This window comes from Candidozyma pseudohaemuli (genome assembly GCF_003013735.1).
Source record: "Candidozyma pseudohaemuli strain B12108 chromosome Unknown scaffold00003, whole genome shotgun sequence".
Classification (NCBI taxonomy): domain Eukaryota; kingdom Fungi; phylum Ascomycota; class Pichiomycetes; order Serinales; family Metschnikowiaceae; genus Candidozyma; species Candidozyma pseudohaemuli.
The window spans coordinates 44,145-61,804 of NW_020194437.1; the positions used below are offsets into that span (position 1 = coordinate 44,145).

Genomic DNA, 17,660 nt, shown 5'->3' on the forward strand with positions numbered 1-17,660 from the left:
GTTTCGCAGCCACCTACATCCGCCCACATGCCCGGCAGAAGCCCAACAACGAGCCGGTACAATTAGTGGCCGGTACAATTAATGGCCGGCTTTTGGCGATAAGGAATGAGAAGGGGTATAATGCTTTGGACTGCTATTTAAAAGGTGAGACTCTATGTCCACTCAAGCTGGTCCAAGGTCGATACGTTTTGAAGGTAGCCCACTCGCAAGTGCCATGTCCTCGGCTGACGTCGAGAGAACCTGACATTTAAAGGTGACTTCTGTGAATTGGCTGAAATTAGCCTCACTTTACCTCGAACTCATCAGAATGGCCTTCTACCTTCGGCACCTCAAACCTCATACCAGCTGCTTCCCCGATTCCACAACTGCCAATCTTGTCCCATCGAACTACCTTCCCCTGGTTCCACCACTCTTTTGCTACACCGACTTTCCCCTCCGTCGCTTACATCATGGAGGACCTTGACGTCTCGGCTGCTACACCTGCCGATTCCTGTACACCCGCTTTTCACCAACGACTGCCACTCTTTCTATACGCCCCGGCGCCTTTCTGGACAGTGCCTTTGAGGCCATTTATAGACGAATAGACACGACTAATGATTGACTTTTTGTTTTGATTTATGCGGCTGCGACTGCGGCGCTGATAAGATAAGACCGGTGATGTAAGTAACGTTACGTCCCACATACAGTAGCTATCAGTAGGTGTTTCAAGATCAAGGCTTTGCACGATTCCATGTATTTTACTAAATTTCGGCTAAATTTGACATGACAGTTTTAGTTGCTGTTTCTTTGAAACGAATATTTTTGTATTTTTGATGTTGTGTATCTTCTTGATGTATCTGTTGTTGTTCCTAGAAGCGTTTATTTTGCCTTGTACTTTTAAAATCTTCAAAATGTTGACTATTTTGAAACAGGCAATTCTGCCCAATTCACTTGTTAAAGCTGTCATTCCTTACCGTAACTTCAAACAATTTCTACACTTCGTGGCGAAGCGATACATTTTTGAATTGCCGGGCTTGAAGCCATATCTATGTAGAATTAAATGTGTGGTGGATCACTCCCGCTTGGCCTTCTCCTTCAACAAGAGAAGCTCCTCGTCGGAGTTGCGGTTCCCCTTTTCGATAATGAGATTCTTGAGAAGCCTGTTCTCCATCTCGAGCTCGCCAATCTTCACCTCAAAGTTCTGGATGAGATCGTGGAGCAGCAGAATCTTCGACTCCATCTCCTTCTCCTTCATCTTCTTCTTGATTCTGAAGCGGGCACTGGCGGCTGTGTTTCTCTTTCTTTTATCCAATTCCGTGCCTCTATCCGTGGACCTGCCTTCGCCAAAATCGCCCGTGCTCAGCATGCTGGGCGTCGCTAGCGCAGAACTGGTTTCTGAGCTGAAGGCCGAAGCCACGGAGCCTGGGGTGCCCACGTTGGACTGGTACGCCATCGTTGGGGCAATTCCCAAAAGAGGATTGTTATCTAGTCCTTGAAGAGGGCGGTTCTGGCTCTGGAAAGGGTCTGCAAGATCTGGAGTGACGTTGCCCTGGTGCTGAGCGATCAATGCGGAAAGCAAGTCGATTTGGTACAGACTGAGCCCAGCCTGCTCCAACGACGACTTGGCGCCCGGAGGAACAGGGAACTTCGGGAGGTTCGAGAGATCCCGCTGAGGTTCACTTAGAAGATTGCTGTTTTGATCGTCGGCGGGGCCTGTGGAAGCTGTGGGTTGTGGAGCAGCCTGACTGGGGAGCGTAGGAGGAGTAGCCGTTTCCGGATGGTTATTGTGATGCTGGAGACGGTTTCTTTTCGCTAGTTTCGTGCGTTCGTTCACACTGAGCCCGCGAGGATCCTTATCCTTGAAACTCCGGCGGTGTTGTCTTGCTGACTGGCTGAACCACGCGTCATTGTCGTTGTCGCCGCCATTTGTATCGAAAGCCGCCAGACCCGAGGCAAGCTCGTGGTGGAACGGCGTGTCGTCGTGTTCGTTCAGGTCGTCTTCGTGTTTAGGCTTGTCTTCGTCAGGAAAGACGAACGAGTCGTCTGCAAACGCTGCTAGGTCAAGCAGCAACTGGCTATCCACGTCGAGGTTCGGCGTGTCTTCGGCGGCGGTATTGATGAAGTTGTCGATGTACACCAACTGGTCTATCAAGGCGTTGGATGTTTCTGGCATTTGCTGCTAGGGGGCGAGTGGCTTTTTGAGTGTAACTAGAACAGAGGTGATGATGCTCTGCGAGAGTGCATTTCAGGGCCGAGAAATCGGTTGGGAGAGTAATTCCTGGGCGGGCCTTGTTTGTAAAGGGTCGGGTTGGAAAAACAGGAAAGAAACGTGAAGCACTGATCCAACTTGCCTTATAACGCCCCGCCAAACATGCCTAATTAAGCGACGCTAATACTGTGGATTGGTTCGCTACATCATCCACAGTTTACGTCTTGCGCACAAACGTGAGCACTCTTGCGCTCGACAAAGGCGCCATAGCCGCTGCTGCAGGGGTTGTGCTGTATTTGCTTGCGGCACATTTCGAAAATCCCCTAGACACTCCTCAGCCCCGTCTGGACGGCTTGATCATGGCTGCTTAACTATGGCGATTATGCCATGTCACGTGACTTATGCTGGTGGGCCATAGCCTGCGCAACGTCTAATGTGCGCTGCGTACACTTGCCAGGTGCGCCATGTCATGTGCTGCCGCCACGAGGCGCCCTCACAAATAACCAGGTTAAGTACTGGTGCACGGGTGTTTTACTGCCCTAACAAACCCCAGGTCTACCGCCGCTTCGGTAGATAGGCCAAAAATTTCTGGGCCGTTTAGCAAACGAGGTGGCCCCAAGTGCTTTTGGCTTAAATCCTCTTTGTGTCTCGCTTCTGATCACGAGTGATGGTGTAAAAGAAACCGAGCAGCTTATGGCCGGATGCAGCGTGCAATACGCTAAATAGCGGGCCTGATCTATATTTGTTCAGGCGGGATTCTGCATTAGGCACGGGACAGCAGGCGGACCTAGTGGCTGCAAATGCGGCGGTGGGGGACCTGATGAGCCTCTGTGGGGGTCGGTTTTGGGGGGTTCGGGATGGTAGGTTGTAGAGATGGTGTGGAGATGGTGTAGAGATGAGGTTGAAAAATTGGGTATAAATAGTTCGTTCGAAGTTTTGGAATATTTTGTGGAAGATTGTCCACTTCTCAGTTAAAGACGACTTGTGTTGGCGTACCTGCTGCAGCTCTGGAATTTGCGATGCAGAATACTGATGGATTGGCGATTTGCAATCGATGGCTCAATTGGCGTTTGGCATGGAACGGCGCTAACTGTGAGGTGATTATTGAATTGGTTTGATGTGAAATTAGGTGGTCAATTGTTGGTAAAGATTCATAATGCTGTGATGTGCTACTTTCTTGAAATTTTTCAATAACATTGTACATTGTAAAGGCATCAAAGTTTACTACATCCTGCGGTCTTTGTTAGTTGTCTGAATAATTAAGTGAATTACTTTGCTTCCGGCTTATTTGGCAATACTTAATGAATGAGCTCCGTGGTTGGTAAATCTTTAATCCACGCCAGAGCAAAAGTAAGGTGCCACCAAAGGCACCATCAACATTATAGCGCCATTCGCCGTGGCGTTGATCAGGCACATTCCGTATGTGGACGGAGTCTTCTAGGCTTGTTCGTTCCACGCATCAGAAGCACCTCACCAACAAGCTTTGCGATCTTCCCACGCCTGGCTAGAAGCTGTCTCTCTGTACATACAATTTTTTCTTCTCTTCTCCTATTCATCACACCTAAGATAGGGTTAGATTTACGGATTTGTGTAGGCTGAAATGGAGAATAGAGGTGCCAGCTTCTCTTCACAGTGGTGATAACGAGACCCTCAATCAGATTCCTCGATACTTCCATAGTCCTTGAAAAATTAATAAAGTTCGAACAGTCCGTTTAAGCTATGATATGGGAAGCTCGGTCAATGGAAGATCCGTATCCTTGTGCCTTGTTCAATATTGACTGCCTCGAGTTGACTGCCTCGAGCACCACAAATCATAAAGTTAGCAAGTCAAACGAGTAATTTAAGTCAATTGATGGATTCCCATGGAATTAAATGGCAAATTCAGAGTTAAACTCCATCTCTCGATTAAGCATTTGCTGAATCGTGGATTTGCACAATCGTTGAATCACACAAACTCCACTGCTCACTACCTCATGCCTCGACTGAAAGCCCTCTACAAACACCGCTCAATTGACCTCCACCTTTCCCTTCTCTATTCAACACTCTATCCAATAACAAAACACTTCCTCAAGAAAACCCCCCAACCCACTCCCCTCGGCTGTTTGGCATGTGCTCCGGCTAACAGGGCGAAAGCCCTAGCACGCCAAGAGTTCTGACATCATCAACGGTTGCACGATTTCCACCAAACACCGCCAGACCCGGATTGATCCGTAAATCACGAGGAGAGAAAATACGAACCTAGCCGAATTTTACAAATCAGAACTATTTGTCCCAATACATAGCAGCCATACAGCTACAGCACGGCTGCAACACCACACATTGAACCTCCAGCCAAACAAAGCACAATGACGGATCCCGGTCTGTTCCGTAGAAACACCCCATTCAGCGGACAATCCAAAATGACGTATTTGTTGTTGAATCGGCTCTCCTCTCTTGTCTACTAGCACCGCTTCGGGTTTAGGACCCTGCCACAACATCCGAAAATTAGTCAAGCTAAAATTTTTCAAATCCAGCGGGGAATTCAAAATAATCGAATGGGAACCACCCGCTCGGCGTGAAATACCTTTAGTTCCTAAACCCAGTCTCCGCTTTCGGCCGTTAGCACACCGCGGGCGTTCGGGTATTACAGGGTAATGCTCGCACTTGAAAGCCCGTGGTTGCGCTATCGGGGCCCTATCTCCTGCACACAGCGCGGCGTAGCGAGGTGCGGCTACAGTACAATTCACAGCGTCTGAAAAAATTTATGTGAAAAATTCTAGCTATACAAGAAGTGAATACACCATCTGGGTCCCCTGACCCAGCCTAATTTTAAAAGCTTTTTTTTAGTCGTAGCCCAAGGTCGAGAGACCAGCTCTACTCCTTCTTGGCCTTGGATCTGAGCTTCAAAGGCGACTGGTTGACGGCCTTCAATCTGTACTCTGCAAACGATCTGAAAGAGTTACCCTTGGTAGGCTGCCACTTCTTAGGTGGGGCAGCGGCACGGGCCACGTTGCTGAATTGGGTGACAGACTCGTTCTTGAAGGCGGCAAAGGCAGAAGTCGAAAATGCTCTAATCATGGGGTATATGTGGATTGGAAGAAAAAGAAGCGGATCCCGCAGCTGATTTATATAGAGCTTTCGCGGCACGTTGGGTGCTCGGGTATTCCTGTGCGCTAGCGCCTGGGACGCTTTCTAAGCAGAGGGGTGGTGCCACCGCGGAGAAGCAACCAGGCACCAGCCTTAGCCTTTAGGGCCGATTCTACCGGCAAGTTGGCCAAGTTAGCCAGGGTTTTCACTTTGTGCTTTGGCGGTTTTGGCGGTTTTTGGCGAACTTTGTTTCGTTGTTGTTTTTTTTTTTGTAATTTATTGGTCACTCTTTTGTTTCCCCTGCTCGACTTGCTCTGACGCCACACCCTCTACGCCCATCGGTCGGCCCACTTTCCCTTCAGGGCAGATTTCTTGTCTCCTCTGGCCCGCTGGTGCGGAAAAAAACAGCGAGAAAAGCTGTCATCTCAGCCAATTCCAAGCGAGCCCTGCACCGAGCACACTGATAAGGCCCCAGCGCCATCGCACCAGGCAGTGTTAGTCACAGGCGGAGAATGGGGGGATTGCTGGGCCAGGGTTCTGCGGTGGAAGGGGAGAATTTAGGCGGGATCGGAGCGGAGCTGAAAAAGGGGTTGCGTTTGGTGCTGTGGTGCTTTGATGTTTCCAGGGATTGTTGCGTTTGCAGCTGTTGCGTTTGTTTTGCGTTCGCTGTCGTGAGATGCCTTTGTGCGGTGGTCGGTTTGTTCGGGATTTGGTGCATGGCTGCGAATTGCTCGCGGAGAGCTAGGTGAACTCGTGGGAGGCCCTTGATGAATTGATTTATTTTTTCTTCTTAATAGTTTTTAACTTCCTCTCTCAATTACCGTTTCTGTTAATTCTGATAATTCTACTCCCTTGCCTCTCCCGTTCACTACCTCTCCACGCCTCGCCATTACCTACCCGCGGCCTCGTGGTAGCCTGATTCTTAAGCAGCCGGTGGTAACGAGACTCGAGCGGGGACGGGGCATACAATGTGTGGTTCCACAAAGCAAATCAGCAGAGGGGACTTTTTGGAGAATTTTGCAGAATTTGGCAGTGCTGGCGTAGTGTGACGTTGGTCGCCGGTGGGCTGTTGCTGAGCACGGGTTGCTTCGGCCCGCTGTGGCGGTGAGGTGTTTGTGTGCTGACGTTTTTTGGAGATTTGCTGACGTTTGGGGTTTGTGTGATGGAGGTTCATCGGCGTAAATGAGTGATGTAGAGCGGTGGAAAGTGGATTTCTTTGAACTTAGGCTAGGAGCGTTATTATCACGCCTGAATGCCTAGGGGCTAGTGACTGATGAAGGGGGATTTTGGGGAATTAACGTAAGCTGGAACATTCTGACATTGCATAAGTAGCGGACAACTTTGTTACAGTGTGCTTGGAATTAAGAAAAACTGCAACCGAACCTCTTCCATGATATTCCTATTTTTATTTGCTTTCACTTGCTGAGATATTTGTGCATAAGCTCTTCCCAGCATCATGACTTGGAATTTTATAGGACCAGCTTTGTTCTGTTGACCTGATTAACCTTGTAGGGGCTCTAGAAGCAGACATTGAGTTTTGAATCACACTACGAGCAATGAGTTCATTTTTCTATTCATCTTTAAGCCGTTCAATTCAGCTTTGTCTCGGGCTTGAATGATCGCCCCCTGGCCCAAATTTAGCTATAAGGTGAACCTTTGGCCTTGATTTATACACTGTTCCTCTGAATACTTATCATGAATCGGTCCGAAAGCAACAGAAAAACTGCTTCATGATCGACAATTTGCCGCTCAAAGCCCAATGTTATCAACTTTGTTAGCCTGTGGGTCTAGTCGATTGACTACAGCTTCATCACTCTTATTGCCCATCGAAGGGCCATCACCTATTGCAAATACAAACTGGTTCTTGTTCATAAAATCACCCAATTCTACCGTATTTCCCAAAATCTGTCTTCTAATTCTGTGTCCTACCTTAAACTTTAGTTCTTCCTAACCACATGCTGAAGCCCCTGCTTGGACTTGCATCGAGGCACATCAGCATGCCTCGGACCGGTTTAGTCTCAGCACCATACAAGTGAAATTTATCCGAGAAGCCCAGGAATATAAAAAAAAAATCCCTTTCTGTCGTTTCCATCTTGTACTTTTCTACTATCCAATTTTGCAATTCCCTGAATCAATCATGTTTTTCAAAAGGCAAGGGGGCCCCGGTAACGGACGTCCAAGTCCCGTGCGATCACAAAGCGCCTCTTCCAGTGGATCTCATTAGACGCCTGGCGCTTCACTGGCCGACGCTGAAAACTCGGCCTTTTTCTCGGAAATTCCTTCTACAAAAGAACTCTTTTAAAGCGCTGACTATAGCTTCATTTCATTCGGCACAAAACCCGCCCCTTCTTCTTCACCCTCTCATTCAATTGTCACCTCATCGCTTGAACCGTCTTGGCTACGCTCGGCGAAAGTCCGAAAGAAAAATGAAAAAGTCACAAGCTTTGTTCCTCAGCCTTATCGAGGCCAGGGCCTGCTTATTGGCCCGGCTCGCTGGACGCCGCATGGGCATTTGCAGCGATGATTCATCGGCGAGACTCCGAGATTTTTCACCCCGTCGACGTCACGGCCATTGAGCGCTGTGATTGGTGGATAATCCTGAAAAATTACGTCATCAACGGGTTTCTCTCGCCAGCGAAATTGTCACACCACCAGACCGTTGGATTTTTGTAGAAACTGGCCAATTGGCATGTTACGATGTTCCGCCGCAGTGACTGCGCAAGAACCCATACTGAAGCCGCAACTCATCCGCGGGCCACCCGATAAGCCCTTGCTTTCGGGAAAAAGAGAGTAAAGACAAAATCGAATTTCTTCATGGCACTTCAACAAAACCTCTTATATTTATATCCCATTCCAAAAAAGCTCTAAATCATAGTCCTTCGGAGCCCTGGGCGCGCCGAGCTGCTCGGACTTCAATCTCCTAGACGCCGTGCAGGACAGCCCCAAGCTTATCCTCGGACTTTCTTCGACATATAAAGTCGGCCGGTGCAGCCTGAAAACTCAATCGGCAGCCCTTTTTCACATCCTTATTTATTAGCCGTTTTCTGCGATCTCGGCCGACGCCAATCCTTCCCAATCGCCCCCGCTACCCTTCCATCTTCCTCAGCACACCGGCTTTTTGCTCCGTGCTCTCTGCAGTTCTCCGGCAACGTTATCTTTAATCTATCGCTGCTTTCCCACTCCAGCTACCTCCCACTTTTCTCATCATGACTTCTCTTGCCACATCCACCTCGGACCGTGCCAAGATCAACCAGATGCGGAGAGACTCCACCGTCTTGGGGCCCATGAACAAAATTCTCGTGGCCAACAGAGGTGAGATCCCCATCAGAATCTTCAGAACCGCTCATGAGTTGTCCATGCAAACAGTGGCCATCTACGCCCACGAGGATAGATTGTCCATGCACAGATTGAAGGCCGACGAGTCCTACGTCATTGGCAAAAAGGGCCAGTTCTCCCCTGTCCAGGCCTACTTGCAGATTGACGAGATCATCAGCATCGCCAAGAAGCACAATGTGAACATGATCCACCCAGGCTACGGTTTCCTCTCTGAGAACTCCACTTTTGCTCGCAAGGTCGAAGAGGCTGGAATTGCCTGGATCGGTCCTTCCCACACCACCATTGACGCCGTCGGTGACAAGGTTTCTGCCAGAACCTTGGCTTTGAACAACGACGTGCCTGTCGTTCCCGGTACTCCAGGCCCAATTGACTCCACTGAAGAGGCCGCCAAGTTTGTCCAGAAGTACGGCTTCCCCGTCATCATCAAGGCTGCTTTTGGTGGTGGTGGTCGTGGTATGAGAGTCGTCAGAGAGGGCGACTCCATCGAAGACGCCTTCAACAGAGCCAAGTCTGAAGCTTTGACTGCTTTCGGTAACGGTACTTGTTTCATCGAGAGATTCTTGGACAAGCCAAAGCACATTGAGGTGCAATTGCTTGCGGACAACTACGGTAATGTCATTCACTTGTTCGAGAGAGACTGCTCTGTTCAGAGAAGACACCAAAAGGTCGTTGAAATTGCTCCTGCAAAGAACTTGCCAAAGTCTGTCAGAGACGCTATTTTGACTGACGCTGTCAAGTTGGCCAAGTCTGCTAACTACAGAAACGCTGGTACCGCCGAGTTCCTCGTTGACGAGCAGAACAGACACTACTTTATTGAGATCAACCCAAGAATCCAGGTTGAGCACACAATCACCGAGGAGATCACCGGTGTCGATATCGTCGCTGCTCAAATCCAAATCGCTGCTGGTGCTTCCTTGCAGCAATTGGGCTTGCTCCAGGACAAGATCACCACTCGTGGTTTTGCCATTCAGTGCAGAATTACCACTGAGGACCCAGCCAAGAACTTCCAGCCAGACACTGGTAAGATTGAGGTCTACCGTTCTGCTGGTGGTAATGGTGTGAGATTGGACGGTGGTAACGGTTTTGCTGGTTCCGTCATTTCTCCCCACTACGACTCGATGTTGGTCAAGTGCTCTTGTTCCGGTTCCACCTACGAGATTGCCAGAAGAAAGATGTTGAGAGCTTTGATTGAATTCAGAATCAGAGGTGTCAAGACTAACATTCCTTTCTTGTTGGCTTTGCTTACCAACGAGACTTTCATCCAGGGTAACTGCTGGACCACTTTCATCGACGACACTCCATCCTTGTTCAGAATGATCTCCTCGCAGAACAGAGCCACCAAGTTGTTGAGCTACTTGGGTGACTTGGCTGTCAATGGTTCTTCTATTAAGGGCCAGGTTGGTATGCCTAAGCTTCTCACCGAGGCCTTGATTCCTATCTTGCACGACCCCAAGACTGGTATTGCCATTGATGTCGATTCTCCAGTTAAACCAAGAGGTTGGAGACAGGTTCTTCTCGAGCTTGGCCCCGAGAAGTTCGCCAAGCAGGTCAACGACTTCAAGGGTACTTTGATCACCGACACCACCTGGAGAGACGCTCACCAGTCCTTGTTGGCTACCCGTGTGAGAACTATTGACTTGCTCAACATTGCCCCTACTACCGCTCATGCTTTGAACGGCGCCTTCTCTTTGGAGTGTTGGGGTGGTGCAACCTTCGATGTGTCCATGAGATTCCTTCATGAGGATCCTTGGGCTCGTTTGAGAAAGTTGAGAGAGTTGGTTCCTAACATCCCCTTCCAGATGTTGTTAAGAGGTGCCAACGGTGTTGCTTACTCTTCTTTGCCTGACAATGCCATTGACCAGTTTGTCAAGGAGGCTAAGGACAACGGTGTTGACATCTTCAGAGTCTTTGATGCTCTCAACGACTTGGACCAATTGAAGGTCGGTGTTGATGCCGTCAAGAAGGCCGGTGGTGTTGTTGAAGCCACTGTTTGTTTCTCCGGTGACATGTTGAACCCTAACAAGAAGTACAACTTGGATTACTACTTGAACGTTGTTGACAAGATTGTCGAGATGGGTACTCATTTCATTGGTATCAAGGATATGGCCGGTACCATGAAGCCAAAGGCTGCATCTCTCTTGATCGGTGCTATCAAGAAGAAGTACCCAGACATTCCTATTCACGTTCACACCCACGACTCCGCAGGTACCGGTGTCGCCAGTATGGATGCTGCTGCCAAGGCCGGTGCTGACGTTGTTGATGCCGCTTCCAACTCGATGTCTGGTATGACTTCTCAGCCATCCATCAGTGCCTTGCTTGCCTCCCTTGAGGGTGAGGTGAACCACGGTTTGGACGAGAGCTTGGTTAGAGAACTCGACAACTACTGGGCCCAGATGAGACTCTTATACTCGTGCTTCGAGGCAGACTTGAAGGGTCCAGATCCAGAGGTTTACCAGCACGAGATTCCTGGTGGGCAGTTGACCAACTTGATCTTCCAGGCTCAACAGTTGGGTTTGGGTGAGAAGTGGTTGTTGACCAAGGAGAAGTACAAGGTCGCCAACAAGCTTTTGGGCGATGTTGTCAAGGTTACCCCAACCTCCAAGGTGGTTGGTGATTTGGCCCAGTTCATGGTCTCCAACAACTTGACCGAAGAGGATGTCATCAAGTTGGCTCCTGAGCTTGATTTCCCAGGTTCTGTTCTTGACTTCATGGAGGGTTTGATGGGTACGCCATACGGTGGGTTCCCAGAGCCTCTTAGATCCAACATGTTGGGCAATAAGAGAGCTAAGTTGGACCAGAGACCAGGCTTGACCTTGCCTCCAATCGACTTTGTCAAGGTGAAGCAGGAGTTGGTGTCCCGTTACGGTGACAACATCGACGAATGTGACATTGCTTCCTACGTCATGTACCCTAAGGTTTACGAAGACTTCCGTGCCATTGTTGAGAAATACGGTGACTTGTCTGTCTTGCCAACCAGATACTTCTTGAAACCATTGGACATCAATGAGGAGATGGTTGTTGACATTGAGCAAGGTAAGACTTTGATCATCAAGTTGTTGGCAATTGGTGAGATTTCCAAGAAGACCGGTACTCGTGAGGTGTTCTTCGAGTTGAACGGTGAGATGAGATCTGTTACTATCGACGACAAGACCATTTCGATCGAGACCGTGACCCGTTCAAAGGCCACTCAGCCTAACGACGTTGGTGCTCCAATGGCCGGTGTTGTGCTCGAGATCAGAGTCAAGAAGGACCAGGAGGTCAAGAAGGGTGACCCTGTTGCCGTTTTGAGTGCCATGAAAATGGAGATGGTCATCAGTGCGCCAGTCAGCGGTAAAGTGGGAGATGTTTTGATCAGAGAGGGCGACTCCGTCGACTCTGCTGACTTGATCACGAGCATCTTCAAGTGATACAGTTTATGTTGTAACCAATAATCATAATATACATGTGACGAATGAACAAACTCATTAGTATTTTGGCCTCTTGGACGAGCGGTCCAGAGAGTCCGGTCTCTTGTAAGAGTCGATTTGACTCTGTAGTTTCTTGTTTTGATCTTCTAATGCCTTGAGCTCAGCTTCAAGGTCAGCTGTCTGAGCGGCGGTCTCATCGGCGCCTTCAACCTGATCTTCGTTCTGTCCTTTCCAGCGAGAATCTTGTAAAGCATTCTTGACAAATGCCGTTTGGTTCAATATCTTGATCCAATCTTCTAGTAGAGCACCTGCACTATCTGTGGCGCTTTTGGTATCTGCTATGTTCGTTTGGGCATTGGAAATTGTTTCAAGGAGTGTATCAACAGTTTTATTTAGGCTTTTGACTTGTTGAAGCTCTTTTTCAAGCGCCAATTGTCGCGACATGGTGGTTTGTTGTATATGAGTTTGTTGTTGTGAGTTGAGCAGTAGTGCACTAACGTCTGAGATCTCGCATCTACCTTACATATTTCCATCAGAACCTGAAAGATACACCAAACTTGGGCCATAGACTGGAGTCTTACTTCACCAAAAGAAAGCTGCTTACTTCATCTGATCCATCATGTCTGAACAGCCCGATGACTTGCCCACACGATGGGAGGTGGAACTAGAGTTTGTTCAATCGCTTGCAAATATCCAATACGTCAACTTTCTAGCGCAGAACGACTATTTCAACGACCCAGCATTTATCAATTACCTCGAGTATCTCAACTACTGGAGGGATCCAAAATACGCCAAGCACTTGGTGTATCCCAACTGTCTACACATCTTGACGCTACTACAGAACGAGGAGTTCCGAAAACAGATTACAAACCCAGACCTCATGAACAGTCTAATGAATGATATGGTGAAGAAGTGGCAGGGAGTTGACGAAATCAATTCTATTCATAACGAGTCTAAGGATGGGAAAGATCTGGAACAGGATCAGCAGAATGCATCACAGGCAGACACCAACAAGGCTGACCATCCAAAGGACGATAGTGCTATGGACGTGGATGAGCAGAGTAAACAAGAAGAAAAGCCAGACGGAGAGGCGGGTGATAAAGCCAAGGAAACGTAAAATGTCGAAAACCCACATGACCCACAATTTGGTCATTCAAAAGCTTCCAATAAAGAGAAGCCCCAAAGTGTATTATATACGAACCATAAATTCAAAATCTTCAGATATCATCTGCTTTAGCGCAACTATCGAGATACCATCAGGCTCACAGGATTTGGGTGCAAGTACATACATGTCGCACTCGCAAAAGTCAAAGGACACCTCTTTAGATCAGTAATGCCTCCTGTTTCCAATCCTTCAGAAGGGGACACGAGGTATGATAGAGACTTCCAAAGACTCGAAAGCTTTTCACGAAGCTTGAAACAAAAATGGAGAATCTCAGTTGCAGAGCTTGCTTTCATTCTCTCGTTTGCCCTCAACTTTGCCATAGGCAAGTTGCTCCATCTATACTCAGACCAGTCGGAGGTTTACAACTACTACAATGACAAAAATAATATCTTCAACCAGTACTTTGTCAAGAAAGGATGGGCGTGGACCACGATGGTGATTATTTTCTTCTACGCTGTGGTGGTGCTGAGGAGGAAGAACGAACCGAGCCAGAGAGTGTTGATCACAGCAATTGCTAGGTATTTTGCAGCGACATTGTGGTGGACGTTGTTTACCCAGTGGTGTTTCGGGTTGCCCATCATGGACAGGGTTTTTGTTTACACTGGTGGTAGATGTGTGGTTCCTGATGGCAAACACTGGGCTCACCTTTTTGAGGAAGTCGATGGGATGTTCCACTCACAGAAAGTCTCTTCATTTGCATGCCGTGCGCTTCGAGGCTCCTGGGAAGGCGGCCACGACCCGCTGGGGCATGTGTTTTTATTGGTGCACTCGTCGTTGTATCTCTTTTTCGAGATCAAGCCGTTCTGGAGAGGCTGGAGCCAGTTTAGAAGAAATATCGAGAGATTGAGAGGACCCAACTTCCCTGCCAAACTCGTGGACACGCTTAATACGACCCCACAAATTGCCGCCGTTATCTTGATGGCACTCTGGTGGTTCATGTTGCTCATGACCAACATGTACTTCCACCTGATAGCCGAGAAGCTAGTGGGACTTTTGTTCGGGTACGCTGCCATCGGGGTTGTGTATATTCTCCCGAGATGGTTGTGAAGAGGAGTCTAGACTGAGGGACAATCGGGTCGTCATCGGACCACAATAGGCTTGGGCATGCGCCGTGGAAACAGGCTTCCACTGGCGAGCCTGGGGCTTGGGATCTCACTCTGTGACCAAAGCAGCCATGAAACCCACAAAACCGGAAGGTGCACATTTCGTGCCCGGCGCCAGAGTCGAAATTACTTGCAGACACGCTTTGCCAGGCATTTTACGAAAAGAGCATATCTGGTGCGTGTCCTAGGCGGGAACGGTAGGTGCGTATTATTTGTTTTCGCGTCGCGCGAACCTCACCAACTCGTCTACGTAACAAAGCCGTTGGTCCAGTACATAATAATATACGAATAGCCTGGTGAATTAAACAAATAAGAGTTTATCGACATGTAGTTGCCAACCCAAAGACCACTTTAAAAATACCCTGAAATCAAAAACCCCCAAAACCACCCCCCTACCCTTGGCTGCAAACCCTGGTGCCTGTCAAAAACGCGACCCCGAGTTTTGTCCTGCGTTGTTGTCGCTACACGCTTTTCAAACCTCTATTCTGGTGAGACTTGCAGGCATATTAATTGTTTTTAGCAGCATTTCGCAGCCGTTCCTTGCACCAAGAAGGAGTGGTGGGAGCGGCGTTGTCCCAATTCGTTCCACCTCCACGGCGTACAAAACTTCTTTTTCTTCTTTTTCTTCTTCCCATCCCACCAAACTTTATCGCTGCTTTAGTCGATTCCAGCCCGGCTATCTAGTTAAAGGCTCCCCCATCCCATGCTCCTCCGTCTCCTACTACTCCTCCAGGCGGTGGTCTATGCCATCTACCTAGGATGGCCCATGGATGAACAGCTCCCCAATGTGGCTCGTGTCAACCAGCCTTACGAGTTCACCATTGCCTACCTCACGTATCGGTCCAACAACGGTGGCTCCATCTCCTACTCCGTCTCGGGCTTGCCTGACTGGCTCTCTTTTGATGAGCTGTCTCGAACCTTTTCAGGCACGCCATCGGAGAAGGACGCCTCGTCTTTTGAAATAACATTGACTGGAAAGGACGACTCGGACGACTCAGAAATGACCAGAGAGTACTCCATGCTTGTGTCCAACAGCACGGGCATCAAGTTGACGTCCCAGGATGTCATGTTCACCACAATTGCTAAGTACGGCAACACCAACGGCAGAGGCGGTCTCGTTTTGTCTGAGGGCGAGGAATTCAACATAAAACTCTCGGAAGACATGTTCGAAGAGAAGGACGGTGCCCTGCGACCAATTATCGCCTACTACGGCCGTTCCAGCGACAGAACATCCTTGCCCAGTTGGGTCACTTTCAACTCGGACGACTTGTCGTTCTCAGGAACGGTTCCTTACGTCACGTCCAACATAGCGCCCTCGTCGTCCTACGGCTTCAGCTTCCTCGCTTCCGACTACTATGGCTTTTCTGGAGCCGAGGCCACCTTCAGCATCTTGGTTGGCGCTCATTCCTTGAGCACCTCGCTCAACGAGTCAATCAAGATCAACGGCACTTTTGGCTTGGACTTTGAGTACCAGGTGCCCGTTTTGACCTCGGTCTACTTGGATGGCTCCACCATCGAAAGCGCCAACATCTCCTCGGTGACCGCCGACGACCTCCCCTCTTACGTTAATTTTGACGACTCTAATTACGTGTTGAGCGGAACCTTCCCAAACTCCCTGAGAAGCGATAACTTCTCGATTGTCGTCAATGACAAGTACGGTAATAGCGTGGATTTGCCATACAGATTCGAGTCAATTGGCTCTGTTTTCACTCTTAAGAACTTGCCTGATGTTAATGCCACAAGAGGCGAGTTCTTTGAATTCCAAATCATGCATTCGCTTTTCACCGATTTCAATGATACCAAAATCAGTGTCTCGCTCGACGATAACGCGGACAGCTGGTTGTCCTACGACGAGTCCAACATGACACTCTTGGGTCAGGCTCCATCAGATTTGAAGCTGGTCAAGGTGCTGATCGATGCAGAGTCGTCATTCGACTCCGAGTCTAGAGACTTCTCCATCAAGGGTGTTCGTAAAGAGGTTACATCTAGCTCATCCACTAGCTCGAGTTCTTCTGCAACTGCGTCGCCAACCTCCAGCTCCTCAGCATCTGCATCTACAACCTCCGATTCGGTCAACAGATCGCTGTCTGGTGGTAACAACCGCAAGGCCTTGATCCTCGGTCTCTCAATTGGTATTCCTTGTTTCTTCCTCATCTTGGCTCTTCTCTTAATCTTCTTCTTGTGTTGCAGAAAGAAGAGAAGAAATGACGAGGAGGAGAACGACAAGTCTATGGAGGAGACCGTTATTGATGGTCCAGGCATTGGAGTGACGCATGATATGGACGATCACACCGAGACACCTCATCAACTTGGTGCCTTGAACGCGTTGAAACTTGATGACGATTCGGCTTCTACGCTGTCTTCTGTGACCCACGTTGATAGCGATTCCAACTCGAAATATTTCGACGCTTCTGAGAAGCCAATGAAATCATGGAGAGCCAAGGACGAGTCTGACTTAACTGCAATTAAGAACAAGCTCATGCAACAAAGACACGCTTCTGAAATCTCGAACAGTACTGTGAACACGGAGGAACTCTTCGCTGTTCGTCTTGTTGATGATGAGGCAAGAAGATCCACTTCCCAGTCTCCTGGTATGACTCCACTTTTCCTGAGAAACTCTCTTGACCATATAATCGGAGAGAGTGGTTCATCAGCTAATATCCAGAGACTCGACAGCGATGGTAACATTGTCGGCGACTCTCAATCTAATACCTCTCTGCCAAGGAAGAGAGCAGCCCAAAGCATGAATCTCAGAAACATTGCAGAGGAAGATAACCGTCAAAACAAGGACACGTTGTACCGCAACGACAATAATGAGTCTTCCAACTATCACTTGATGTCAAGATACTTTAATGACGCTAACTCAAGCATAGGAGGGGATGAATTCAAGGCCGTGCAAACCTCGGTGGGAAACTACGAATGGAGAAAGTCAAAGGATGCTCTTGTGGAGTCTCCCGACTCCGAAACGTTCCTTCTCAATAATCCAGAGCATACCCCAGTGAATACGAATCTCGATCCATCCGGCAACTTTGCAAAGAATGCATCGAAGACATCAGTTTACTCTGATGATCTTCGCAGTGACTTCCCATTTGGCTCAGGTAACGATAGCAAGGCCAAATTGGTTGAATTCACCAGAAAGGGAAGTTTGAGGGACTCTTCCCATACTCCTACCATGGAGTTTTCAGGTGAGACTGCTCAATTTCACGACGGCGAAAGCGGTGAAAGTGATTAATTGAGTTGTTTGTCTTTGCATTTCCTTCGGGTTTCACGGTTTCATGATTGGTACGGAGTTAGATTCATTTCATTGTTTGCTTTTATCACTGACCTCGATTCACTCGCTTATCGAGAGTCAATTAATTCCTACAAATGATTAATTAGCATATAAATTGTTTAAA

At 48.5% G+C, this 17,660-nt stretch overlaps 6 protein-coding genes across 6 annotated transcripts; 4 read left to right on the forward strand and 2 right to left on the reverse strand.

Annotated features, from left to right (window-relative positions):
• Positions 1–1,051: 1,051 nt before the first annotated feature.
• MET4 (Met4p) lies at positions 1,052–2,152 on the reverse strand (the record flags this gene model as incomplete). Its single annotated transcript, XM_024857204.1, has 1 exon — positions 1,052–2,152. One exon carries the CDS (start codon positions 2,150–2,152, stop codon positions 1,052–1,054), a length of 1,101 nt encoding a protein of 366 aa, XP_024714340.1.
• Positions 2,153–8,460: 6,308 nt separating this feature from the next.
• On the forward strand, positions 8,461–11,997 carry PYC2 (pyruvate carboxylase 2; the record flags this gene model as incomplete). The annotated part of the gene is made up of 1 exon (XM_024857205.1): positions 8,461–11,997. One exon carries the CDS (start codon positions 8,461–8,463, stop codon positions 11,995–11,997), a length of 3,537 nt encoding a protein of 1,178 aa, XP_024714341.1.
• Positions 11,998–12,054: 57 nt separating this feature from the next.
• On the reverse strand, positions 12,055–12,441 carry DUO1 (Duo1p; the record flags this gene model as incomplete). The annotated part of the gene is made up of 1 exon (XM_024857206.1): positions 12,055–12,441. The coding sequence occupies one exon, from the start codon at positions 12,439–12,441 to the stop codon at positions 12,055–12,057; it is 387 nt and encodes a 128-aa protein (XP_024714342.1).
• A 175-nt stretch (positions 12,442–12,616) lies between these two features.
• SOH1 (Soh1p) lies at positions 12,617–13,114 on the forward strand (the record flags this gene model as incomplete). Its single annotated transcript, XM_024857207.1, has 1 exon — positions 12,617–13,114. The coding sequence occupies one exon, from the start codon at positions 12,617–12,619 to the stop codon at positions 13,112–13,114; it is 498 nt and encodes a 165-aa protein (XP_024714343.1).
• Positions 13,115–13,330: 216 nt separating this feature from the next.
• On the forward strand, positions 13,331–14,209 carry C7M61_001810 (uncharacterized protein; the record flags this gene model as incomplete). The annotated part of the gene is made up of 1 exon (XM_024857208.1): positions 13,331–14,209. The coding sequence occupies one exon, from the start codon at positions 13,331–13,333 to the stop codon at positions 14,207–14,209; it is 879 nt and encodes a 292-aa protein (XP_024714344.1).
• Positions 14,210–14,968: 759 nt separating this feature from the next.
• On the forward strand, positions 14,969–17,497 carry AXL2 (Axl2p; the record flags this gene model as incomplete). Its single annotated transcript, XM_024857209.1, has 1 exon — positions 14,969–17,497. One exon carries the CDS (start codon positions 14,969–14,971, stop codon positions 17,495–17,497), a length of 2,529 nt encoding a protein of 842 aa, XP_024714345.1.
• Positions 17,498–17,660: the final 163 nt, after the last annotated feature.